This window comes from Diorhabda carinulata, chromosome 5 (assembly GCF_026250575.1).
Source record: "Diorhabda carinulata isolate Delta chromosome 5, icDioCari1.1, whole genome shotgun sequence".
Taxonomy (NCBI): Eukaryota; Metazoa; Arthropoda; class Insecta; order Coleoptera; family Chrysomelidae; genus Diorhabda; species Diorhabda carinulata.
The window spans coordinates 1,308,533-1,335,093 of NC_079464.1; the positions used below are offsets into that span (position 1 = coordinate 1,308,533).

Sequence of the window (26,561 nt, forward strand, 5' to 3'; positions counted from 1 at the left end):
GAAATATCAGAGGCCATGGAAAGAGCAGGTTTCGGCGGAGGTGTTGTAGAGAACAGAAATCTTAGACCAATGAATTATGGGAGCATACAGGCGGTAACACTGATCACGGACTCAAAGACTGCGGAGAGATTAATCGAAACCAGAAGTTTGAAAGTCGGCTTGGCAAGTTGTAATATTAGAAAACGCGTGGAAATTACAACCTGTTACCGCTGCTGGGGTATTGGGCACGTTGCCACAAGATGTTCTGGCCCCGATAGGAGAAATTGCTGCCGAAAATGTGCTCGAGAGGGCCACATCGCGAAAGACTGTAAGGAGGAACCTCGATGCCCACTCTGCGACAAAGAGGGACACAGAGCAAGTACATTAGCATGCCCAAAGTACAGGGCAGAGGTGAGAAAAAAAGAAGCTCATTCAAATTAATTAATTTTATCCAAATAGTAAAACAAACAACTGAATCCTAGTAAATAAATAATCTAAAACTCATAACTAAATCCTAGTAAATTAACAATCAAAAACTAATAACTAAGTTCTAGTAAATAAACAATCTAAAACTAATAACTAAATCCTAGTAAATAAATAATCTAAAACTAATTCTTACCAAATACGTCGATCAACATGGCTGGGACGATTAAAATACCTTAGGTGAACCTAGGACGTGCGCGAGCAGCGCACGACACTATGCAGATAACTTCACATAAACTCGCTTCAGATCTGGTAATTGTAAGTGAGCCTAACAAAAAAATCGCAAAAAGTAGTGGCTGAATAACTGACGCGAACGAATCCGTGGCGGTGGTGATCTTGAATAAAAAGCTGAAAATTGAGTCCATTAAAAAGAAAGACAATTTCATTTGTAAAAACTTACCGGACTGCTGTATCATTGCGGCGTATCTATCACCAAACAAGAGGTTGGTCGAGTTCCGGGAATCAGTTGATGAAATCTTCAGCGAAGTAAACAAACATCCAAGCAAGACCCTTTTGATTGGGGATGTTAATTCGAAATCCCCAATATGGGGATCACCTTTTACTGATGCCCGCGGGGAATATATATACGTTGCTCAGTTGAACTGGACTTCAGCGAATGATAACACGCCCACTTTCGTAAGGGAAAACTCTAAAAGCCACATTGATGTTACCCTGGGTTCACCTACAATGATAAAAAAGGTTAAAGATTGGAAAGCAAATTATGATAACCCTTTTACCAGTCACGCGCAGATCAGTTTCCACCTGCACAGCAGAGTAAAGGTGCACTCGAGGGAACCGGTTAGGACCTATATTGATGTAATAAAACTGAAAAAAACGCTGGAAAACAAAAAAACTAAATTTGAGAAAATGACTGGGGAGGATATTTATGAAGAAATGACTAATACTTACCGGGAAGTACTGCAGAAAGACCTGGAAAGCAGACAGCGAAAACAGCCATATTGATGGTCGCCAGAAATCGATGAGACATGGAAAAGTGCAAATATAGCTCGAAGGAAAACCTCAAGGGCGAGGGCTTTAAATAATCCTCACGAAGATGTAATCCTGGAACTCGTGCGCGACCTGAAAACTAAAACAAATAGATTAAAAAAACTAATTTCTAAAGCTAAAAAGGAGTGTTGGAGACAAGTCATCGGAGAACTAGAGGAAGACATCTGGGGACAGGGGTACCGGATTGTTGCTAAGCGTTTTGGCGTGGAAGGACTTCCTTACGAACTTACCTATAGACGAAAAAAGAAGGTGCTGCAGACACTCTTCCCAACAAGTAGGGAAATTTTCAGTGGACCCGGGACCGTCCAAGAAGTTGACCGACTTTTCACTCTGAAAGAAATAGAGGAAGCTATTAAAAGAATGAAGAAAAAAAAGGCTCCGGGCCCTGATGATATGGATGTGGAGACGATGACGTTTTTCTTCAATGCTACCCCGGAGGCGTTCCTAAAAATGTATAACGGTCTATTAAGTAAGCAAACATTCCCTGTGAAATGGCAAACAGCCCGAGTCGCTTTAATATACAAACCAGGAAAAGATCCGGAACTAGATACGTCATATCGACCCATATGTCTGATCAATACCATGGCAAAACTGTTTGAGAGACTTTTAGTTGATCGAATCTCCGAGGAGATCGAATTGTCACCGCAGCAACATGGCTTCCAGCCAGAGAAATCGACAGTTACTGCCATAAAGGAGGTCATCTGTTTCGTGAAGAACTCGAACGGGAGATGGTGTGCGCTGGTACTTCTTGATGTCCGGAATGCTTTTAACACCGCCGGCTGGAACCACATTGTGAGTGCCCTAAGGGAAAAAGGTGTTAGCGTGTACTTGATAAATTGTGTAGAGGCTTACTTTAGGGAAAGGTACATCGTGTCGGGCAGGCTGAAACTAAAATGCACTATGGGGGTTCCACAGGGATCGGTCCTTGGGCCGACCCTTTGGAATGTTATGTATGACGGGGTACTGGAGATCGAACACGAGGCGGGGGTAAAGGCGGTCGCATACGCCGACGATTTGGCGCTCCTGGTAACTGGCGAGGACGAGGCGAGCATGGTGAGAAAAACTGAAGATGCCGTAAAAGAGGTCAGGAAATGGATGGCACGAAAGGGCCTCACACTGGCCATAGACAAGACAGAAGTCCTGGTAATTAAAAGCCCTAGAAATGCTAAGAAAGATGTCAAGTTTAAGCTACAAAATAAAGAAATTACGGCGAAAAAGGAAGTAACTTACCTTGGTGTAGTCTTGAAAAGAGGGCCGGAATTTTCAGGACACATAAAGTAAATAATTGATAAAGGTACAGCAAAAATAAACGCATTGGCCAGAATTATGCCAAACATAGGAGGCCCTGGATACATGAAACGGCGGCTACTCGCGGGGGTCCTTCACAGTGTGGTCCTATATGCATCCCCGGCATGGAGTGATGTCCTGAAAATTGAAAATATAAGAACCTACTTACCTCACTCCAACGAAAGGGTCTTCTCCGGGTGATTGCGGGATATCGCACAGTTTCGGCGAGCGCGGCACAAGTTATTGCGGGATACCCCCCATTGATCTGATGGTTGGTGAGTCGTGTTTTTTATACACCATAGGCGGCAAATTGCCAGGAAATCGACGCATGGCTAGGAGAAGAACAATCTCAAAGTGGTCGGATCGCTGGAAAAAAGACACGAACGAATCATCATGGACAAAAAGGCTAATAAAAAATCTCGCCGCATGGGTTGACTGTCCACACAGGTCGACGAACTATTTTATGACACAATTTTTGACAGGACATGGATCTTTTCGAACTTACACTCACCGTATCGGGAAGATGAATACGACTTGTGCGAGACATGCAATGTGCCTGACAGCCCATCACACGCCTATTTGGACTGCAGCAGGTGGGATCAGATGAGAGAAGAATACACCAGAAGATATGGCCCAATTCCTGATCCCGACAATGTGATTGACCATATCGTTGAGAGCAAAGAAAACTGGAGGGCTTTTGAAAGCTATATAGTTAAGATCCTGAAAGAAAAAGAGAGAGAGGACAGGATAAAGGATGGGTAAGAGACGGCAGCGTGACTTCCACCAGAGATATGGTCAATATCGGTCCGATTCCTGGTGAAAGAAACGAACATCTGGCCCAAAGCGGAGGGGTTTTTAGTCGGTCGGCATTAACATCTAGCCAACCCGACATATCCCTGATCACCGGGAGCAGGGAATCTGTTTGCAGATTTTCCCCTCCGCCGCAAAAAAAAAGGTTAGGTAAGGTTACGTTAGGTTTCGTGCCCGGAGAGGTCGAGTGGAGGAGGCAGGAAGTGAGTCCCACTACTAAGAGCTGTAAGATCTTGACGTTGGTAGTGGCTCAGTAACTTCCTCTCTTCTCGGACCGTCTCGCCGGACGGGTGGAGTGGAGTGAAGCTAAAAAACAGCTCAAAAAACAGGAGTAAACCTGGAGAAAAAATCCGTAATCCTACGCTGTTAGCCACCGTGGCTATGGGATGAATGACTGCGCGAAGTCAGTCTTGAACGGTGCCTCTGGGATACCAGGCGACCTCCCAGAGAACCTAGCCTTAGCGAGGTAAGGGCGCACTGCCTCGCCGGACCTTTACTTCGTCCCCACTCGTGGGATCTGTATGGATTCATTTATTCAACAAAACAAAAAACATCGTAGGAGGAGGAATATCTCGTCGGAGACAGAGGCATCTCTGTCTCACGATAGAAAAAGAAAGGTAGATGATGAGGAATGCACGTCGTCTTCTGGTGAAGAGGACAACGAAAATTTTGATGAGGATAAAAAAACCGTCGAGGATGACCTCGCCCGGGAGCTCTTTGAACAGGAGCTGATAAGGAAACATAAAGAAATGGTGAATAAATCCTTCTCAACGGTCAGGTAATCGACCATGATGGAGGAGGATATAGTTGAAGAGGAAAAGGAGTCAAGCGAGGAGTTTGACTTCAGAAAGTCTGACCTATTCTCGATCCTGCTCGGTATCGAGAAAAAGGTCACCACACCCTACTGGTGCCAAAGCTCCAAACAAGAGGAGAAAGCAAAAAAAAATCCTGGAGGGAAGAAAACTCCAGGAATGACGAGACAGCTCCAGAGGCTATTATACGAAAGCTCAGCGAGGTCGAATAGATCATCGCGAGCCTAAACATCAACAATGAGGAAATCAAAAGGAGGATGGGGGAAATGAGAACCCTCACAAAAAAAATCATCAAGGGTACGGATGGAAAAAATAGCAGATTGTAGGAAAGAAGCTGAAAAGCTTAAAAAAGCGGAGACTGCCAAAAAAATCAAGGCAGCGCTAGAAATGGGAGGCTCCTTCAAGGAATTTGAAGGAATCAAAGATAAATATTGGGAGGACCAAGTGTTCTCCAAAACCAAGATTCTCCCTATGAGGAGCCAGGACGCGCTGGATAGAAAGGACTGTATGGTCCTAATATATCCAAACCACGAAAAAGAGTTGGAAAGCACGACTCTGGAAATTAGGGAGCTAGTGGAATCCCTTAACCCAGGGGACTACGAGATTATCGAGAATTCGGTAACCTCCTTAAAAACAAAAAAAGCCTGGAGGCATTATGTCGCCAGACTTAATGGAGAACCCGGTAAAGACTTCGAAATGATCAGCGTCGGGAAGAACCTGGACGAGGACACGAATGTCCTCATTCTCGGTGGGGAGGTAGCTCCCACGAGAAAAATGATAGAATTCACTACCAAAAGCGGTGGTAACTATATAGTTGTACACCCGAGAGCCTCCAGAGATAGGAGGTCAAAGGAGGGTGAATCTGTTCTGGTCAGGACAGGAGACAGGCTGAAAACCATGCAGGAGAAAGTTGACGTTGCGAGCCTCAACATGAATAAGGTAAAAAAAAACAAATAGCGGTGACATTGTCATCCGGCTCAAAGGCAAGGGTCAGGCACAGACCCTAAAAAATGCGATAAAGAATAAAATGGAGGAGGTCAGCGTAACGACCAGGAATAGGGGGACGGTTTTCAGCGTCACTGACCTCGACCCGACCTCAGAGGAGGTGAAAGCTGAGGTCGAAAAGCAGACCGGCCTAGCAGGTCTTGTGGAGATGAAACTATTTAGAAAGACGAAATTCGGAGGGCAGATGTGTCTTCTCTCCGTCCCGAACAATAAAGCCGGCAAGCTTAGAGAGCTTGGAACCATCAAAATAGGATGGTCGGCGTGCAGGGTGAGGGAGCGAATAGCCCCTCTGAGGTGCTTTAAATGTCTGGAATACGGACATAGTCTGACCTCCTGTAAGGGGGAGGACAGAAGCAAGCAATGCCTCAATTGTAGTGGGCTCAACCATAGAGCCCACGAGTGTAAGGCCGTATCGAAGTGTATGGCCTGTAAAGTTGAAGGGCATAGGATGGACGCCATGAGGTGTCCAGAGTACAGAAAATTAATCCTAGGAAATAAGGACTAAATACATAAATAGGGTCTAAACCAATTAATATGGACAAAAGGTCCTTTTACAACCTCTTTGTCCAGGATCTAGACCTTATAAGAAGAAATTCAGATTTTAATGTATCTGCAATTGTTGTTGTCGTTTCAAGGTTCCGGCAATATACACCGGAGGCCCATTTTAGGAAGTTGTCGTCGGTTGATCCCTATACTCTCAACACGACGACAACAAAGGTTTTATTTATGTTTTATTTATTTATTTTAATCTAGGTTTTAGAAGAGCTGATCCCGACTTTTATTACAAAATTCCAACTTTGATACCTACAGTTATTCATAAGATTAATAATATAATAAATTTCCCATATGATAGCCCGGGGTCACGTATCTTGCTGCACAGTGTGGTGAGAATGTGGGCCTGATACCACTGAACATCAGCGATAGAGAATACCAAAAGGTCATAGATAAAACATTCGAAAAGGCTACCAAAAACAACGGAAGACGACCATCCATAATGGCCGGAGATATAAACGCGAAATCCGCAATATGGGGATCTCCTATATCTGATATAAAAGGACAAATGGTAGAGGAGTGGTTGGCTCAAACAGGATGGGTAGCAATCAACAACGGCCATCACACCTTTGAAAGAGGTAACTCTAAATCACACATAGATGTTACGCTCTATCATACCAGCCAGTATAATAAGATCACCAACTGGTGCACAGAATATGCACAGGAAAAGGACTTACTTGGACACTGAAAAGTACGTACAAATACTAAAAAAAAGTAATGGAACATACGAGGAAATACTGAAGGCATATAAAGATGCTACCAGTAAAAACGACGATAACACCTCGATGCAACCATTCTGGTGGAATCCTGAAATTCAAAATGCCAGAAATGAATACAATAGACAAAGATGTAGATACACCCGAGAAAAACTCCCACAGCTAAGACAAAAGTGGGAAGACAGTATGAAGGAACAAAGTAAACTACTAAAAAGATTAATTCTGCAAGCCAAAAAGAGATGTTGGGAGGACCTCATGAAAGACCTTGAAAACGACATATGGGGTCAGGGTTACAGGATAGTGACGGGCAAGATGGCCAATAGAACACAAGGCCAACTCAGTGCGAAAAGGAGAAAAAAGATCCTCCGCACCCTCTTCCCGACAACAAGAGGGAAAACGACTAACAATGACGACGATGACGAACCCGCACTACACGAGGTACCAAATAGTTTTACCAGCGATGAGCTCGATATAGCGATTAGGGATATTAAAAACGGCAAGGCACCAGGACCAGATGGCCTGCCAAACGAAGCTCTTAAAATCGCGGTAAAAACTAAACCGTTGCAAATTCTAAAATATTTAAACGAACTATTGAAACAACGGTTTCCCGACTGCTGGAAAACAGCGAGAGTCGTTCTACTTCCGAAGAAGGGTAAAGACCCAAACGAGGCAGGCAGCTACCGCCCTATATGCCTGATCAACTCTTTCGGAAAATGACTAGAACGTACGATTACAAATAGATTGGCTGAGGAGATCGAGAATAAGAACCTCTTATCTCCACACCAGCATGGCTTCCGACCCAAAAGATCAACGGTGTCGGCAATCAAAGAATTAAAGGAAATGGTAGGTAAAACCAGCCACAAATGGGGTGTACTTGTGGCGGTTGACATAAAAAATGCCTTCAATACCGCGAAATGGCATAGAATAGTCATGGCTTTTAAGGATAACGGAATCAGCCTATATTAACGAAATACATAAAGAACTATCTGAGTGGCAGGAGGGTGACTTCCGGCATCATTTCACACAGGTGCACGATGGGTGTTCCGCAGGGCTCGGTCCTTGGACCGAACATTATGTACAACGGTATCCTAGAATTGGACTACGGCCCAAAAGATTCCACTATCGCGTACGCTGATGACCTCGTATTCTACATCGTAGGAGACAAAGAAAATGAGGTCAGGAATAGAGCAGAGAATACTGTAGCTCTAGCGGTCCGATGGATCACAACAAACGGACTAAAAATTGCTCCAAAAAAAAACGGAGATACTGACGGTGAAGGGACACGGAAAACAAAAGGCCCCTTCAAAATGGTAGTGGAAAGACAAAGAGTCGAGGCCAAAAAGAAAAGAAAATATTTGGGAGTGATCATGTTAATGCAAAATCGTCTCAGTGGGGATCGCCTATTAATGATGAGAGGGGTGACCTCTGGGACGACTGGATGGCCCAAATGAACCTAATAGCCTTAAACAACAAAGAACCCACGTTCGTAAGGGGCACTGGCAGGAGTCACATTGATGTGACTCTTGCTAGTGAGGGGTCATCCAGAAAAATTGTAAATTGGGACGTTATCGATGATCAGATATTTACCCACCACAGGTTCATCACCTTTGACATTAAAAATAAAACAATCAAAATAAATAAAAACAAAAATAATAAAAATATAAATAAAGAAAAACTAAAGAAAAAATAAAAAATATAGAAGCAGAACTACGAGTCTCTTCAGTTAGTATTAAAGGACATTAAAGAAAAAGTATCAAAGGAAAACAAAAACAAAAAAAATAACAACAGGCAAATGCCTTATTGGTGGAACGATGAGATAGAGAAACTCCGAGAGGATTGCCTATTTGCCCGGAGGACATACACAAGAAGCTGGGGCGAAGAAAGTTATAGGGAAACCTACAAACAGAAAAAAAAGCTCTGGGCAAGTTAATAAAAAATGAAAAGAAGAAAAGATGGCGGGCCATATGTGAAGACCTCGAAAAGGATATATGGGGCGACGCATATAAAATCACAATGAAAGCATTGAAGGCCGTCGTCCCATACAACTTAAACGAAGAGCAGCGGCTAGAGGCCGCGTCCCTGCTCTTTCCTAAAAAAAGGGAAGAAAACTTCTCTAGGGAGGGCAGCCTCGACGCGGCTCTACCAAAATTCACGACGGAAGAAATCCTAGCCGCTGCCGAAGATATCAAGCAGGGTAAAGCCCCCGGCCCTGATGGCCTGCCACCAAAGGCCATCAAAACCCTGATCAAAACGAGGCCTGAAATTATTACATCCGTTTTTAACGAACTACTGTGCAGGCAAGAGTTCCCCAGAGAATTAAAAATATCAAATTTAATATTGTTATTAAAACCTGGGAAACCCACCGATTCGCCGGCCTCATATAGGCCGGTATGCTTGTTAGACTGTCTGGGAAAATATTACGAAATCCTAATTGAAAAAAGATTAGAAAAGTTCCTGGACAGCAAAGCAGCTCTATACCTAGGCGTTACCTTCGATAATAGACTGATCTTCTCGAAACACGTGGAAGCAGCGGTGCGAAAAACTGAGGAAAGGACTTCCGCCCTACAGAAGATATTACCAAACATAGGGGGCCCCGGTAGCAAAAGAAGGATCTAATTGTCGCTAAGCTAGGAGAAGGGGAGAAACCCATATCAATAGCTGAAGGTAACACTATCATAGACATAGACGTATCTAATGAAGTAGCAGGATTGCTGTCAACAGTTTTCACATTCTTGAGAAAGTCGGAAATTTAAAACATGACATATCAAATCTCCATAGGAAGCTGAAAGAATTAACTAGTAACACAAAGAAAAAAGAATACCATACATAACAAGGATTAGCCAACAAAGGATCCAGTTAGAAGAAGAACATATAAAAAGGTGTTGAAAAGAATATATTCTACAGTTCTTTAGGGAAAGAAGACCACAAGACATAGATCTACCAAGTTCTGACGAATGTCTTGATATTTTAGAATCAGAAGTCGGAAATGCACTAACAAATAGCAAAAATGGAAAAGCACCTGGGTTGGATGGAATACCAATGGAACTTTTAGAAGCATTAGATGGATCGAACTTAAAAAACTTCACTAAGATACTAAATAAGATCTACCAACAAGGAAATATACCAGAGGAATGACTGAAATCAGTGTTCATACCGATACCCAAAAAGAATAACCCTCAAACATTCGATCAATACAGTTAAATTAGCCTGATGGTATATCCTTTGAAAATAGTATTAAAAATAATGAAAAACAGAATCTATAAGAAATGTGAGCAGCAACTGGATAATACCCAGTTTGGTTTCAGAGGAGGAATGGGAACTCGTGAAGCACTCTTCGCGATGAATGTTCTCCTACATAAATACGTGAATACAATAAAAATATTTACATTTGCTTTATAGATTATCAAAAGGCATTTGACAGGGTAAAGCATATTAAATTTATTGAAGAACTCTAGAATATCAATCTCGATGCAATGGATGTAACGTTAAAAAAATATATATTGGAATAAGACGGCGGTAGTAAAGATAAATAACTTATTAACAGACGAAATACCAGTTGAGCGAGGTGTAAGACAGGGATGTGTGCTGTCGCCAGTGCTGTTTAACTTATATTCTCAAGTTAATTTATATACTAGTTAAGATATTTTGTATAAAAAATATCTTTTTAAAAATAAACATTATTTTTACACCATTTTACAATTTCAGAACTACAAACAGAATGAATGATCATGAATTTATAAAGTTCTTTTATCGTTAAAAGCTGACACAGATATTTTTATATAAAGTGAGCAAAATAACTTCACATAACTCCTCCCTCCTTAAGTTAAAACGACACCGTCAAAGGGGTTGTTTTGCTGGGGTTGTTGATTGGCTTTCTTCATCTTTTTCAGTTTGAAACGTCTCCAAAATATCCAGATTATCATGGCTGGTATTATGATTGCTAGAAGTCCGGGAATATTCCATATTGCAGGGTGTACTGTTTGATTTTGTATTGGTTCTGTTGATTCAGCTTGGAGTTTCAAATCTTTGATTGATTGAAGGTCGATTGTTTCTAGTTTAATGGGTTGTTTTGTGTATTTTTCTGTTCCAGCGAATTCCCAATCAAATTTTGGGAGTATTAGAGGGTTTACATCGGTTGTTTCTTGAGTATTACTAAACGTGGAATTTTCCGTATTGATTTGACAACCTGTAGGAATTTTGATTAAGGTGTTTTGTTTAATCAATAGTATGCGTCTCTTGTGATGACTAGATGGGTCAAAACTGCTGGGCTTGCTTGACAGGTGGGTTTTTCGGCTTTTAATAATGGAATAATACAGGAGTCTGCATTGATGTCTTCATGATTTTGGCACAAGTAGAGACTGCTCAGCTTTGGACACAGGGTGTCTTCATACTGGTGGCTGCTTGTACCGAGTATTAAAAAGGATTTTTCGGGAATAATTATGGAATTATGGTAGGGGAGGCTAATAAGATGGAAGATTTGGTAATTATCGTTTTTTAAGATAGGTAAGTGTATTGCAAAGATTATATTAGTTTCTCGGATTACAGTTTGTATACCAGCTAATTCATAATAATAAAATGGATTATTGAATCTAATGATTTTATTTTCTCCGTAGATTTTACTTAAATGATCTACTAACTTTAGTAGTTCGTTAATTGGTATTATTGATGTATGTAAAACTCCTGAGTGAGCAAACATAATGGCGGTTTCTAAATTGTCTAAGAAGTTAATAAGATTTTGACAGTTTAATGTTATTTGATCTAAAGCGTTGGAAAATCTTACATAGTTATATATATCTTCGGTAAAATGACTTAATTCTGTAGAGAGTTCTTTTAGTTTGACTTTTATTGAGAGTTGATTTTTGTTTAGGCTTAGAACGGTTCTGTTATAGTGGTCGATAAGGTTGAAATTTAATGATGTCTGAAGTTCTAATTGATGCTTGATAGAATTTTGGTTTTCTAGCAATTTCTCTATTTGAGAATTATATTTTATTTCGTCGTCGTGATCGAGAGTACCAAATAGCCATTTACTAGCGGTTCCTAATCCATTTATTAATCCGCGCTTTTGCCGTTTAATAGGAGTGAGATTGTTCAATTTTTTCTGTAGTTCTTTTCAATAAGTAGTTAGCATGGGAAAATAAATCAATTATCATATTTTTATTGTATCCTAAATTTGTAATATTCAAAAGTTTGTCCATTTTAGCGTAAAAGTACTCTATATTTTGTAGTTGGTTAGTTAGTTGAGTTGTTTGAATATAGTGTAAGAATGTATGTTTCGTTTCAATCACTTTAGTTGGTCAAGTGGCATAATTGGAGTGTCCAATTCATGAATTTCTATGTCGAAAGTTATTGAGATGGGAATTAGGATTAGAAATATGATAAGGATAAGATTTGTTTTTGTTCTGTTCATAGTTCTGTAAAGAAAGAGTTTACTTATTACTAGGTTTCTTAACAATAGATTTATGAATCTTTTTATTTTTTTCTAAAAGTATTTTTGTGCCTAAGTCACGTTTTACTTTAGATTTCACATGTCGAGGTTTTATTTTATTTCGTTTTGCTTTACGGTTTTTAATGAATATTGTCTGATTGTCGTCGAAATTTATAGGGTCTTCGCGATTCTCGTTCCGTTTTGAAATTACTTTTTCTTTTTCGTTTAATGACCGTTCTGCTATTGATTGATAAAGATTACTAAGTCGTTTGCGTCTATTCTCTAAAAAGTCATTTATAATAGTTTCTTCGGTGAGGTCGAAAGGGTCGAGTGCTTTAGTGTCACCTAGGATTATGTCAAAAGGTTTGCATTTAGTTACTGAGTGTACAGAAGAATTGTATCCTAACACAGCATTTTGAATGATCTGTTTAGGGGACATGTTTGAATTTTGCAAGTGAATAACGCGAGCATTTTCTAATAATGATAAATGAAACCTTTCAACGAGACTGTTGCTGTTAGAATTTCTGGGTGTAGTAAAATGTAGTTTGATTTTGTGTAGCTTACAAAACTCTTGTAATAGCTGACAGTGGAATTCAGTTCCACTATCACAAGTTATCACTGATGGTACGCCAAAGTGAGATATAAAAAGAGATAGACCTTCGATTATTGATATTGCGTTTACTGATTCTAAGAGATAGGCTTGGCCATATTTAGAGAATGAATCTAGAAATGTTAAGAACTTTGTTTTCATCATCTGAAATACATCAATGTGAATCATTTCGAATGGTTTTGTGGGAGTAAGCGTGAGTGAATATTTGATGACTGGAGGGTGTCTGTCGTATTTCGCTTGTTGACAAATGTCGCATGCATTTATATATTGAGTAATGTCCTTTTTCTTGTCGGGCCAATAGTATTTTGATTTTAAAGCTTCTAGCGTTTCGTTTATTCCTCTGTGGCATGTTTTAGTTTCGTGATGATACTGTAAAATTTCTTTGCGTTCATCGGCCATTTCTACATCTCTGACAAATTTACGCGAAACTACTAATTTGAATGCGTGATTTTTGGAGAGTAGTTATTAATCTTGGGATTAAATCGGTTGAGGAATTTGGGATATGTAGACAATATAGTTTTTTCGGATCTATAAAGTTTTTGAAAACATGTATGAGTTCTTTTTCGAAATCATTAGTCAAATTAATTGAAATACGCGTTTTTGTGTCAAATGGAGTTTGTTTAGTTATGTTGAAAGCTTTATGTACGTTTTGCTTGATTATTAATTGATTGTTGTAAGAATTAGTTATATTTTCGCTATATGGTATACCTAGTATTGGATTTTCTTGTGCTGAGTGTATTGTTTCATCATCATCTTTTTCGATGGGAGTTTTATCGTTTGAATTCAAAAGTTTTTCCAATTCGTCCCTTATTTCTTGTTCCGTTAGGTTTTGATTGTTGTGGTATTTTCGTCCGCATATGTTCCTATTATTTCGTCTATGTCTCCTGGGTTTCCTAATAAAGATTCGTTCTCGATGTCCATTGCGTTGATTTCTATTCGGCTCAGGGCATCGGCATTAGAGTTTTGCGAACCGGGCTTATATTGTATTTCGAAATCGTATTCCTCTAGTAGAAGTCTCCATCGTATTAGTTTCGAATTGGGTTCTTTTAGATTGAAGAGCCATTTAAGGGGTTTGTGGTCAGTGATTAGTTTCACTTTGCGCCCATAAATGTATGGTCGGAAATGCTTTACAACCAAAGTGATTGCTAGAAGTTCTTTTTCAATAGTACTATAATTGATTTCGGCGGGATTGAGTGTGCGCGACGCGTAAGCAATCGGTAGGTCGCTACCAATCGGTCCTTGGCTTAACACAGCACCTAATGCGAAATTGGAGGCATCGGTTGTAACGTTAAAGGGTTTTTCAAAGTTAGGAAATTGTAGGATGGGGTCATTTGTTAAGAAATTTTTACAAAGTGCGAATGTTTCGATAAATTCGGGGGAATGAACAATTTTTTCTCCCTTTTTCAGGCATTTGGTAAAAGGTTTCGTAATTTTCGCGAAATTCTTGATGAATTTTCTATAATAGCCTAGCAATCTCAGAAATGACTTTATTTCTTTAGCCGTTTTAGGTAGAGGAAATTGTTTTATGGCATCTATCTTCTTTGGGTTAGGCTTAACGCCTTGTGGTGTGATGACATGGCCTAGAAACTCGACTTCTTTTCTAACAAAATCTGATTTATCTAGTTGAATTTTAAGGTTAGTTTCTCTGAGTCTTCGAAAGAGTAGCTTGAGATTAGCTATATGTTCTTCTAGGCTTGAACTGAAGATAATTATATCGTCCATGTAAACCATGCAGATTTTTCCTTGGAGATCTTTCAAGACGTTGTCCATGACACGCTGAAAAGTGAAAGTAAATATTCGTAGTGCCCGTTCTCTACGCTGAATGCTGTTTTCGATATGGAATGCATCTGGATTTGATGAAAGCCTGAAGCCAAGTCTATGGTTGAGAAATATTGACATCTGCCTAGCCGGTCTAATACTTCTTCTATTCGTGGTACAGGGTAACGGTCTTCCAAAGTTTTCTCGTTCACTTTTCTGTAATCTATGACGATTCTCCATTTTTGTTTATTGCTGGCGTCGGTTTTCTTCGGGACTATCCATACGGGGCTGCTCCACGGGGAAGAGCTTGGTCTAATTATTCCATCGTCTAACATCTTCTTTATCTGTCGTTGAACCTCTTCCTTGTGTATATAGGGGTAACGGTATGATTTCGTGTGTACGGGTACTTCGTCCAATGTTTTAATTTCGTGTCTTATTTCATTCGTAAAAGTCAATTTGTCCTTATCTTTATGAAATATATCTTTAAATCGTTGCATAATTTAAGAATAGCCTCTTTTTCTTCTTCTTTCAGGTGTTCTGTTCTAATGAAGTTTTGTATATTTTCTTCATAATTTTCCGAATATCTATTTTGTAAAATATCCTCGGTATAATAAAAATTATAATTTTGTTTTATAGTATTAGTAAGAGGTATCACTTTCAGTCTGTCTTTAATTATAATTTCAACGCGTTTATCGCTGCGGTTTATTATTTCAGTTTTCGCGAAACCATTTTTTGCAATTGTAATAGTTTCTGGGAAATAAAGATTATCTATGTTTTGACTGGGTATTATGACTTCTCCATTGAAACAACTGACTGGAATTCTTACGGCAGCTATTTCGTGGGAGTCAACACATATTTTAAAATCTTCTTTATCAAAATCATAAAAAATCGGAATTTGAATATTATTATTTTTAAGTATATTATTCTCAAAATCAACGCATAATCTAAGTTTTTTTATTACATTCAGACCGATGAGGCCATCGAAATAGTTATGAAATTTAAATAAAATCTAAATTCGGGGAAAGCTGGAATATCCGCTTTGAATTTTGCATCTTTATGACCTACTGCTGTCGATATTGTGGTTGTTTCATGATAAATAGTATTGGGGAAGAATTTTTCTGCGATACTAGGGTTTAAAATTGATTGCATACTGCCAGTATCTACTAGGAGTTTTATAGGAGGGTTTTTGATTTTTATGTATGGTAATTGAACGTTATTAGAATCAGAAAATATTTCATTTATGTTGCATTGTCTTTCTGGCTCGTTATACGAAAATTTTTTGTGTTCTCATTTGGAAAATTGGCATTATATGTGACGGAATCTGAGTAGTCAGGGTCGCTTTCATAAGCAGGGTTTTCGGAATCGTGATTTATCTGAAAATCGGAGTAGTCGGTGTTTGAATCATGAGAGTCTGATTGAATTTGGTGTAATTCTTGCGAAACGAAGTTTCTCGGATTTGAAGGTCTGAAATAATGATTAGGTTGGTTAGGTCTGAAAGTATTTCTTGAATTTATTGACATTGGTTCTGGTTTGTTTTCCGGAGTTTTTCCAGTGGGTGCAAAGACGTTTTTTTGTTGCCCAAATACTTGTCTATTGGTCGGGTAATGTCTAGTTATTTGTCGAGGTTGGACTGGAATTGGTTGTCTAAGAAAATTGTTTGTTGGGTTTTGATCGTTTGGACTTTGTGTGGGATTTGGGTTTCGGTAGGTGAAATTAGTTTGAGGTGTTTGTTGTCGGAACATCTGATTTTGATATGTGTTATAATTTGAATATCGGTTGTTACTATTTGATATTGGTCTGTTATAATTTTCTGAGTTTGTGACATATCTCGTATTACTTTTAAATCTGAAATTATTTTGAGAATAATTGAAATTTTCTTCTTCAATAATAAATGTAATAGCGGCTTCTATTGAAACTTGAGTCTAATTGTATGTTGAAGCAAACCGGTTAAATTCCTAATGAGCGTTTTTAAAGCCATTTGGTCATATTGTCTGCGATATATTTCTTTAGTATTAGCAGGCATTATTGCTAAAGAAAAGCTATTGATTATTTGAACCAGATGACTTCTTAAAACTTGTAGTCTTTTAGCAAAATCTAATGTTGTTTCATTTTTAAAAGGATGTGCCATTAGAAGGTCTTGTTCTACACATTCTAATGATCTCTTATTTATGATCTAATTGTCGCTAAGCTAGGAGAGGGGGAGAAACCCATATCAATAGCTGAAGGTAACACTATCATAGACATAGACGTATCTAATGAAGTAGCAGGATTGCTGTCAACAGTTTTCACATTCTTGAGAAAGTCGGAAATTTAAAACATGACATATCAAATCTCCATAGGAAGCTGAAAGAATTAACTAGTAACACAAAGAAAAAAGAATACCATACATAACAAGGATTAGCCAACAAAGGATCCAGTTAGAAGAAGAACATATAAAAAGGTGTTGAAAAGAATATATTCTACAGTTCTTTAGGGAAAGAAGACCACAAGACATAGATCTACCAAGTTCTGACGAATGTCTTGATATTTTAGAATCAGAAGTCAGAAATGCACTAACAAATAGCAAAAATGGAAAAGCACCTGGGTTGGATGGAATACCAATGGAACTTTTAGAAGCATTAGATGGATCGAACTTAAAAAACTTCACTAAGATACTAAATAAGATCTACCAACAAGGAAATATACCAGAGGAATGACTGAAATCAGTGTTCATACCGATACCCAAAAAGAATAACCCTCAAACATTCGATCAATACAGTTAAATTAGCCTGATGGTATATCCTTTGAAAATAGTATTAAAAGTAATGAAAAACAGAATCTATAAGAAATGTGAGCAGCAACTGGATAATACCCAGTTTGGTTTCAGAGGAGGAATGGGAACTCGTGAAGCACTCTTCGCGATGAATGTTCTCCTACATAAATACGTGAATACAATAAAAATATTTACATTTGCTTTATAGATTATCAAAAGGCATTTGACAGGGTAAAGCATATTAAATTTATTGAAGAACTCTAGAATATCAATCTCGATGCAATGGATGTAACGTTAAAAAAATATATATTGGAATAAGACGGCGGTAGTAAAGATAAATAACTTATTAACAGACGAAATACCAGTTGAGCGAGGTGTAAGACAGGGATGTGTGCTGTCGCCAGTCCTGTTCAACTCATATTCTCAGGTTATATTTAAAAAAGCACTATGAGGAAGAACAGAGGGAATGAAGATAGGCGAAGACGTAATAAATACAATTCGCTTTGCCGATGATACGGTGTTACTGGCTCATAGTCAATTGAGAAAGTCGGAAATTTAAAACATGACATTTCAAATCTCCATAGGAAGCTGAAAGAATTAACTGGTAACACAAACGTGTGCTTCATAGATTATCATAAGACATTTGGCAGGGTAAAGCATATTAAACTTATTGAAGAACTTAAGAATATACAACATTCAGCAGCAGTACGACTGGAAATTTGGTTGAATCGATTGAAAAAACAAATTAAAGTATGTAATTTGACAATTAAAAAAGGAGGACTGCATGTAGGTACAATTAGAAAATTACAAACATACATAGGACATTTCAAATATTTTAAACAACTTATTTCAAATAGGAATATAGGTATGGGGCTGAATAATAAACTGAAAAATAGGGTTAAATGGGAAAATGTAGCTTCTGCATTTACAAGAAGAATTAAAACCGGACTTATAGTAAATTTATATCATAAGGACTTAACGCAATTTTTAAATGATTGTCAAATAATTTTTAAAAATAAAATAAGGGAAATTTTTAGGAAAAAATATTCTGTTGTTAAAGTTTATGTTTGTTTTTGTGGAGAGTTCATTAAAAAATCTGGTGAAAATGAAATTTCTAGTTTCCATTATTTTATGACTAAAAATTCTATTATCGATGTATCGACCGATATAGAGCGATGGTTTTTCGAGAACGTCAAAGACAAAATTAATTTTAAATTATCAGAATTTCAAGAGAGGGACTCTGGTTTTGCATTAAGTAAAATTATTTCTTTAGAAGTAAATATCAATAAATTTGAAATTGGAAACGGCTCATCTTATATTAAACCAGAACCTATTCAAAAAAAGCGAGGGTGCATAAACATTAAAAATTCTGACCAAGCATGTTTTTATTGGTCAATTGTTAGTGCTTTGTACCCAGCCAAAAATCATAAAGAACTCACTTCCTCATATCCATATTATAGCACAGTCTTGAATACACAGAGACTTGGAAGCTCCGATGCCCCTGCATCAAATTTCAAAGTTTGAAAAATCTAATAACATTTCCGTCAATGTCTATGCCTTGGATTTAATTGAAATAAATAATAAAAAACCATTTTACAAAATATATCCAGTAAGACTTGCTAAATCAATACACGAGAAACATGTAAATCTTTTATTAATTCAAAATACATATTTTCCAAAGCTAAACGATTATGAAGCACCTCCTATAGATAATGACAATTCAGAAATCACATATCACTACTGCTGGATCAAAGATTTGCCACGTTTAATTAATAGTCAGTTAAGTAAAACTACATATAAAAAATTTATTTGCAATCGCTGCATAAATTATTTCAGTAGTGAAAGTAAATTGAATGTCCACTTGAAATTATGCTCTGAATTAAATAATTATAAAATGTCTTTTCCAAAATATGAATCTGTTAGTTTTAGAAATTATATATATAAACAAACTACGCCTTTTGTAGTTTATGCCGACTTTGAGTGCATGCTAGAACAATTTACAGATAAAACACAGCTTCATAATAAGACAAATAAATATCAAAAACATATAGCATATAGTGCTGGTTACTATGTAAAATGTAGCTACAACGAAGACTTGAGTTTTTTCAAGAGCTACAGAGGTAGAGATTGCATGGATTGGTTTGCAAATGAATTATCGAATTTAGCTGAAAGTATTAAATCAGAAATTAAAACTATTACACCTATGGAAGAAAAACCAGATTTACGTGTGACAACAATGTGTCACATATGTGAAAAGGGTTTTTCCTCTACAGATATCATTGTGAGAGATCACGATCATTTTACGGGGAAGTTTAGAAATTTTGCACATCAAGCATGCAATTTAAATTTCAAAAAACTGTTTGTTGTACCTACAGTTTTTAGAAATTTTGCACATCAAGCATGCAATTTAAATTTCAAAAAACTGTTTGTTGTACCTACAGTTTTCCATAACTTAAGTAACTACGATAGCCATTTCATCATTTCGGAATTAAGTAAAAGAGGAAACATCAGTTTACTCCCCATAAGTAAAGAAAAATACATTTCATTTACACTTAACGATTCAGATACAAATATAAAATTTCGATTCATAGATTCACTGAGGTTTTTGGGTGCTTCCTTGGAAGAATTGGCTGCTACATTGAATGATAATGATTTAAAAATTTCCAAAAGAGAATTTAGTAATTTAAGTGTCGAACAATTTAAATTAATAGCCAAAAAAGGGGTTTTCTGTTACGATTTTATAGATAGTTGGGAAAAATTAAATACTTGTGAACTACCACCAATAGAGGCATTTTATAATAAATTGGAGGATAAAAACATCAGTATTGAGAAGTATTCTCATGCTCATGCAGTGTGGAAATCATTTGATATTGAAAATTTGGGTCAGTATTCTGATCTGTACTTAAAGACCGATGTTTTACTTTTATCAGATGTTTTCGAACAATTTCGAAGAAAATGTTCAATTACTTATGGTTTAGCCCCTGCATGGTACTATACAATGCCTGGATATACTTGGGACTGTATGTTGAAATATGTAGGATGTAAATTAGAGTTATTGCATGACGTAGACATGATCATGTTTATCGAGAAAGCAATTCGAGGAGGAATTTCGGTTTGTAGCAGTAGATTATCGAATGCTAACAATAAGTACATGCCTGAATATGATTCTACAAAACCCTCAAAGTACTTACTCTACCTGGACGTCAATAATTTATACGGGTGGGCTATGTGTGAACCATTACCATACGGAGGATTTGAATGGTTAGATAATGAAAATTTTGATGTTATGTCTGTAACAGATAATTCTTCCGTAGGATATATATTACAAGTAGACTTGGAGTATCCACATGAATTACATGATCTTCACAGAGATTTTCCATTTGCTCCCGAACACCGCAAGCCTGTAGGCTCAAATTATTCCAAATTAATGACAACGCTTTATTGTAAAAAAGAATACACAGTTCACTATCGTAATTTAAAACAAATGTTAGCCAACGGTTTGAAAATTAAAAAGATACATAAAATTCTGAAATTCAATCAATCTGCATGGCTGCGGCCCTATATCGAACTAAATACTCGTTTGAGGGCTGCAGCTACCAATGACTTTGAGAAAAATTTATATAAATTGGCAAATAATGCTGTGTTTGGAAAGACGATGGAAAATATACGGAATTGTAAAACTTGTTAAAACCTGGAATGGTCGATACGGCGCCAAAAATTTGATATCTAGTGTAAGGTTTCATAGTCGAACAGTTTTTAATGAAAACCTAATTGCAGTAGAACTCACTAAATCAGAATTGGTTTTCAATAAGCCTCTTTATGTTGGTATGTCAGTTTTGGATTTGTCGAAGCTGTGTATGTATCAATTCCATTATGATTACATGATTCCGAAATTGGGTATTGATAGATGTAAATTAATGTACATGGACACAGACAGTTTTGTGTATGAGCTCATCTGTGATGATGCATATGAGGAGGTGCTAAAAGCTGATTTAACAAAATTCGATACTTCAGATTACCCCATCAATAATAACTATAATATTCCACAGGTAAATAAAAAAGTTCTGGGAGTTATGAAAGATGAAAACAAAGGCCAAATTATGACTCATTTTGCAGGCTTGAGGTCTAAAATGTATTCTTTTAAAGTTCAATCAGGTGCAATAGTAAAAAAGGCAAAAGGAGTTCGATATAATATAGTAAAAAACAAAATAAATTTTGAAGATTATGTAAACTGTTTAAATGATTTCAAAGAAAAAAATATTACTCAACGCTATATTAGGTCATATGCTCATAACGTATATAGCATAGAACAGACAAAAATTATTATAGTATTCCAGACTTACTCTCTTGTAGATAATGAACTCCTCAACATTAATGGAATTATGCATCATAAAAATTTGTGAAACGATAAAGTCAGCAGCCGATTTCGCAGAGCAATCCCCTCTTCCTCGGAAATTGACCGAAAAAATTGTGAAAAAATTTCCTGTTTACAAATGGAATGCGATGATAAAAGAGGCTGAGAGTAATCCAAATTCTTCATCCATTGGAATAGAATATATTGACTATAATAAAGAAATACCGTTATATTTAAGAAACACTATATTAAGTAAAACAAATTGGGGAGATATGTTTGAAGAATCTACTTACTGCGTATGGTCTAGTGGATATTGGCTTCCACAATATCGTATAAATGTTTGTAAATCATGTTATTTTGTATTTAGAAAGGTCCATAAATATTTAAAAAAGAACATTTTTGTTAATTATGATCACTGTCATGAAGTATTTGATGGTGACGAAATTGTTGAATGTGTATATCAAGAAATGTCCTATTGGTGTCAGAGTTGTTTTAACAAAGTCTTATTCATGATAAAATCACATGAGTCCTGTATTAATAATTTACATGAGATGCCTAGAAATAATAGTTTTGATGATTCTGATATAGACAGTGACATTGATACTTTTGAGGCCGCTATGCAGTAAAAACAATATTCATGGAATGTATCTCTCTCTCTCTCTCTCATAAATGTAGAATATTATCGTTTTCTTATTATAAAATTATTCCTGTGTTTTTGCGGTATTATGAACGTTGGCGGTTCATAATGCCACATCAAAATATCTGTTTTATCATAGTTTTTTAGTATGCGTTTTAGGTGATTTATATGAGCGTTGTTAGTGTTAGACATAAGTCTGTGCCCAACAGGGCTTTATTAGAAATGTATTTTTATTTTTTTTTTCTTTCCACTGGTCATTGTGATGTCATCCTTCATGTATAAGTGTTATATTATGACAGTCACGAGAGTAATAAAGAGTTTCAGCGATAATGTGAGCTTTTATTTAAGAAAAAGCAGTAAAAACAATATTCATGGAATGTATCTCTCTCATAAATGTAGAATATTGTCGTTTTCTTATAATAAAATTATTTTTAAAATTCTTGTGTTTTTGTTAGTTTCCAATATATCTTTATGTAATAGCAGTAAAAACAATATTCATGAAATGTATCTCTCTTGTCGTTGCGTCAAACGTCACATCGTTACGTCAAACGTCACGTCGTTATGTCAAACGTCACGTCGTTAAGTCAAACGTCAAGTGCTGCGTCAAACGACCATCAAACGTGTCTACGTATGAGAATGTTCTCTTTCGTAATATGTCTTCAGAAGAGTACAGACGTCGAATTGAAGAGTTTATTAATAGCATTGGTGAATTAAAGAAAGATATTGCTTTCTATGGAGATAAAAGTGAGGTTATGAAACAAATACAGAATCTTAGTTTATTTGATAAGAAAGTGACGTGGAGCAGTCTTCACTGGGTGTCTGATAGGTCCATCAGTTGGCCCGTAGACTGCCGCAAACTACTTATCCGTTAAGACGTATTCAACCTACACCATGTTCAACAGAACAGAAGGGGATATAAAAAATGAAATTAATTCTGTTTTTGCTATGTCATGTGTAATATTAGTGGCTGTATTTGTTTTAATTTTAAAAATTATTTTGAAAATTGTAAAACGAAAATTTCAATCTTCGTGTAATATAAAAGTTGATGAATATACAGAGTGTTTCAATAAAACCCATATTTAAAAAAAAAAAACTTTATTTATAATGGTAATACAGTATTTAAAAACCAGTGACGGAGACGTTGTACATTTCTTTCAGTACATGAAAATAGTCCAGATGCGTGACAGGGGTTTGGATCTTGAGCAAAGTTTCCAGTTTCACAGGGTGTACCATCAAATTTGCAAACGTCAATAATATGTGGAAAAATACCGAAAATGTGACATTTCTCTTGCAGAAACTCGACTTTTTGTTGTCCTCGAACGTAAATGTAGTCTGCGACATACAATAACTTGCTTTCTAATATTTCATTTACTTTAGAATATTCTACATCTCCTGAAGAGTATCGAATGCCGTGCACATTTCTTTCCAAGTATGATGTGGTCTTTTTGTCCTCGTTACTTAATGCAGAAAACGGTTGCGGTGGTAAAAAATATGTAATGTGAACTTTTGAAGCCAATTTCTATGGTGAGCTCTTTGGCAACGAAAAGACCGTCTACGACAAAACCTTGAATGTCTACAAAAGCTACTCTCATGTTGACGTCTGCTCGAACACTAACTCACAACATCTAGTTCAAGCTTTTAACAATTTCGGTGAGGGGGAAGTATTCCATTACACAATCGTGAATTATGATGCAATAGACTTTGGTATTTTCGGGAAAACCTATGTTTGCTTCAATGTCAAGTTTCACATCGACTGTGGATGCCTTCATGCTTTCCTCCTGTTTTGAACAATCGATAACAAACAATGCTCGTTTCTTGAAAGAAGAATAATCCAGCAGGGGGCACTTCTGTGTGGAGTTTGCGTAGTTGGGATAGAATTCAGTATAGTTAAAATAGGCTTCATTGTAATCAATTTTAGCGAAATCCAATTGCATTCTTTCATTGGGCCAATAATCACCATTGAGTGACATTCTTATACTTTGTACGTCGGTATTGTCAAATAAAGTCGGGTCAGCTGTACTCAAGTTACGTTTGTCGGTTTGAAAGAAAACAATAACAAAACGAGGTCTTTCAACTGAAGTGGATGTCTTGACAGCCCAAACTTCATGTCTTGCTCCTTTAGTAATTGAGGGTAATTCGTGTAACTCCCACTTCCTAAATGGAATAACTATAGGTTGATCTTTTTGAATGGATTTCATGAGATTTAATTTTATGTCGTCATTAGGAAAGATATGTTTAACTTTTAGCTCAACGCTTGTAATGTTTATTTTAGCTGTTGTAGTGGAGAGCGTTCCAGAGACATTCTTTTCAGTAATATATGTATAAGCAATCATTATCATTTCGTGCCCGAACTAGTCGTATTGTTTAACGCCCACATGTAATCATTGAATAATCGTTGAAAATGCTGAAAATATGTTTGAGAGGTATTTGAAGGTTGAAGGACTTGTCGCTAACATTCAGAATAGGATCTTTCGGGTAATTCCAGCCGGCTATAGCCATATGATTGGAATCTTCTTGGTTATAACAAGTCATAGCACGTACGGCACTCACTATTCCAGGATCCCGAACTGTTTCCATTTCCCTGGCACTTTCACTGTACGTACATGAATCGAATAGAAAGGCTCCAACATTATTTGCTAATTTTACGTCACCAGCTCCGTGTATTTCAAGCGAACCTTTAATGCACAACAAAGTTTCGCTCATTGCAAAGAACGAATCAACCTGATTAATGCTAAACTCCACAATGTCACTGCAATTGAATGACTTTATAAATGGAGCATAGGTTCTGTATTCAGCCTTTCGAATTGAATCGTCAAACATCGGCTTACGGTAGATATCAAACATTGGAGGCATGTTGTCGTTTTGGCGTTGACGTTTTCCATACATTGTTGTCATTTTTCAATTTAAAACCCAACGATTGCAGAACCAATTTGTTTGCGAACGTGAGTTGCTTCAGCTTTGATGGTAGCTTATCTAATGAAGTTGAATGCTCTGTAGACTGTCTTTTATGATTTATTATTAGTCCCATTTGCTTCGCGCTCTAAGCTCCAACACCAACGTACTTAGTTCTCCACGAAAGTTTACAGGCTGACCGTCTTGGTCTAAAGCGATGACGGTGATATTGGTTATTTCACGTTGTGGTATAACAGGTAAATAGAGCAAATTATGAGGAATTTCGTCTATGGAATATCCTGGATCCACTTGTATGACGAATTCGTATATAGTATGAGCAGGTCTGTTTGCATCGAAGGCTCCAGTGGTAATGTTACAATCGAAGCGAATACTAGATACTTTAATGATTTTGACGGGGAGATCTGACGAGTGTATTTTGTTTGCGTCGAGTATTTTCGGTGAAAAACCCAAAATTCTCCCAAGACTATTATCTTCTTTGAATGAAATTTTGTATTTACTGGAAATTTCACATTTCAACGTATTGTGATTGGGTTTTAGTGAAAATATACCCTCTGGTCTAGTTGAATTGTCCACACCCAGTTTATCTCGTATAAACGCTTCAAGATCGGCAATTTCGTAACATCCTGTGGAAAAATCAAAACTTTGAAGCTTGCCCTTGGTATCGTAGTAGTAAAACTTACAATTTTCAATGTTTGGTATACTGTGATAAGAATGAAAAGATCGCAAAGCTATTTCGTAATCATTATTCGGATCGACCACAATAGGCGTAGTAGGTTGAAAGGTAAATTCATGATTGATGCTGTTTACTCTCAGCAACTGTGACATGGTGACTAATGGAATTCGGGTGATGTTTGAATTTAAATAATACTACTTGTTTATTCTATTTATTGTTACAAAGAAAACAAGTGGCAACTCCGCCTGGTGTGTTTCGGTGTGGTGGATTGAGTAGCCCACTGGACACAACTGCCGGTCCCAAGCCCGGGTAAAGGAGGAGGGTCAAGTCGATAGGCCAGCCCCCTATCACTTGGAAAAAACTTCTTTTGGCTAAAAATCCGAAAACTAGGCCTCGGAATATGGATGATCAAAATGGAAAACGACAATGGCAACGAAAACGGACTATGATTTGTGGAACATGGAATATACAGGGAATTAGAACGAAGGTAGATGACATTTTACAAGAAATTAAAAAACATAAACTGGACTTTATTGCTCTCTCTGAAACAAAGAAAAAAGGACAAGGTACACAAACACTCGGGGAATATATCCACATATACAGCGGCGTTAACAAAGAAGAACATGCAAAAAGGGGTATATCGCTCCTTATACATGAGAAGTATAAGAAGAACGTCTCCAGCTGGGAAGCAATAAGCGATAGAACAATAAAAGTTAATGTCAATTTAAAAGGCTGCAAAATAACAATAATTGCTACTTATGGACCTAATGAAGACGCACGGGTAGAT

The 26,561-nt window shown here is 37.2% G+C and overlaps 2 protein-coding genes across 3 annotated transcripts; both read right to left on the reverse strand.

Annotated features, from left to right (window-relative positions):
* Nucleotides 1-410: 410 nt before the first annotated feature.
* On the reverse strand, nt 411-26,561 carry LOC130893980 (uncharacterized). 2 transcript variants are annotated; one of them, XM_057800454.1, is made up of 8 exons: nt 21,541-26,561; nt 2,701-3,123; nt 2,323-2,635; nt 1,701-2,271; nt 1,372-1,549; nt 1,200-1,299; nt 863-1,144; nt 411-810 (listed from the first exon to the last, which is right to left on the reverse strand). In XM_057800454.1, the coding sequence occupies exons 2-4, from the start codon at nt 2,783-2,785 to the stop codon at nt 1,701-1,703; spliced, it is 969 nt and encodes a 322-aa protein (XP_057656437.1). In that variant the 5' UTR covers nt 2,786-3,123; nt 21,541-26,561; the 3' UTR covers nt 411-810; nt 863-1,144; nt 1,200-1,299; nt 1,372-1,549. The 2 variants fall into 2 exon arrangements, with proteins under 2 accessions (XP_057656437.1, XP_057656438.1); XM_057800455.1 differs by lacking the exon at nt 21,541-26,561 and adding an exon at nt 3,269-8,154.
* On the reverse strand, nt 24,553-25,083 carry LOC130894148 (uncharacterized). Its single transcript, XM_057800752.1, has one exon. The coding sequence runs from the start codon at nt 25,081-25,083 to the stop codon at nt 24,553-24,555; it is 531 nt and encodes a 176-aa protein (XP_057656735.1).

Coding starts and splice junctions, on each gene's coding strand:
- LOC130893980 (XM_057800454.1), bottom strand. CDS start 2,785: ATGCGTTTATTTTTGCTGTACCTTTATCAATTATTTACTTTATGTGTC. Junction 2,636..2,700: donor CTTTTCAAGACTACACCAAG/GTAAGTTACTTC, acceptor CATCTTTCTTAG/CATTTCTAGGGCTTTTAATT. Junction 2,272..2,322: donor ACGATGTACCTTTCCCTAAA/GTAAGCCTCTAC, acceptor TTTTTCCCTTAG/GGCACTCACAATGTGGTTCC.
- LOC130894148 (XM_057800752.1), bottom strand. CDS start 25,083: ATGACAACAATGTATGGAAAACGTCAACGCCAAAACGACAACATGCCT.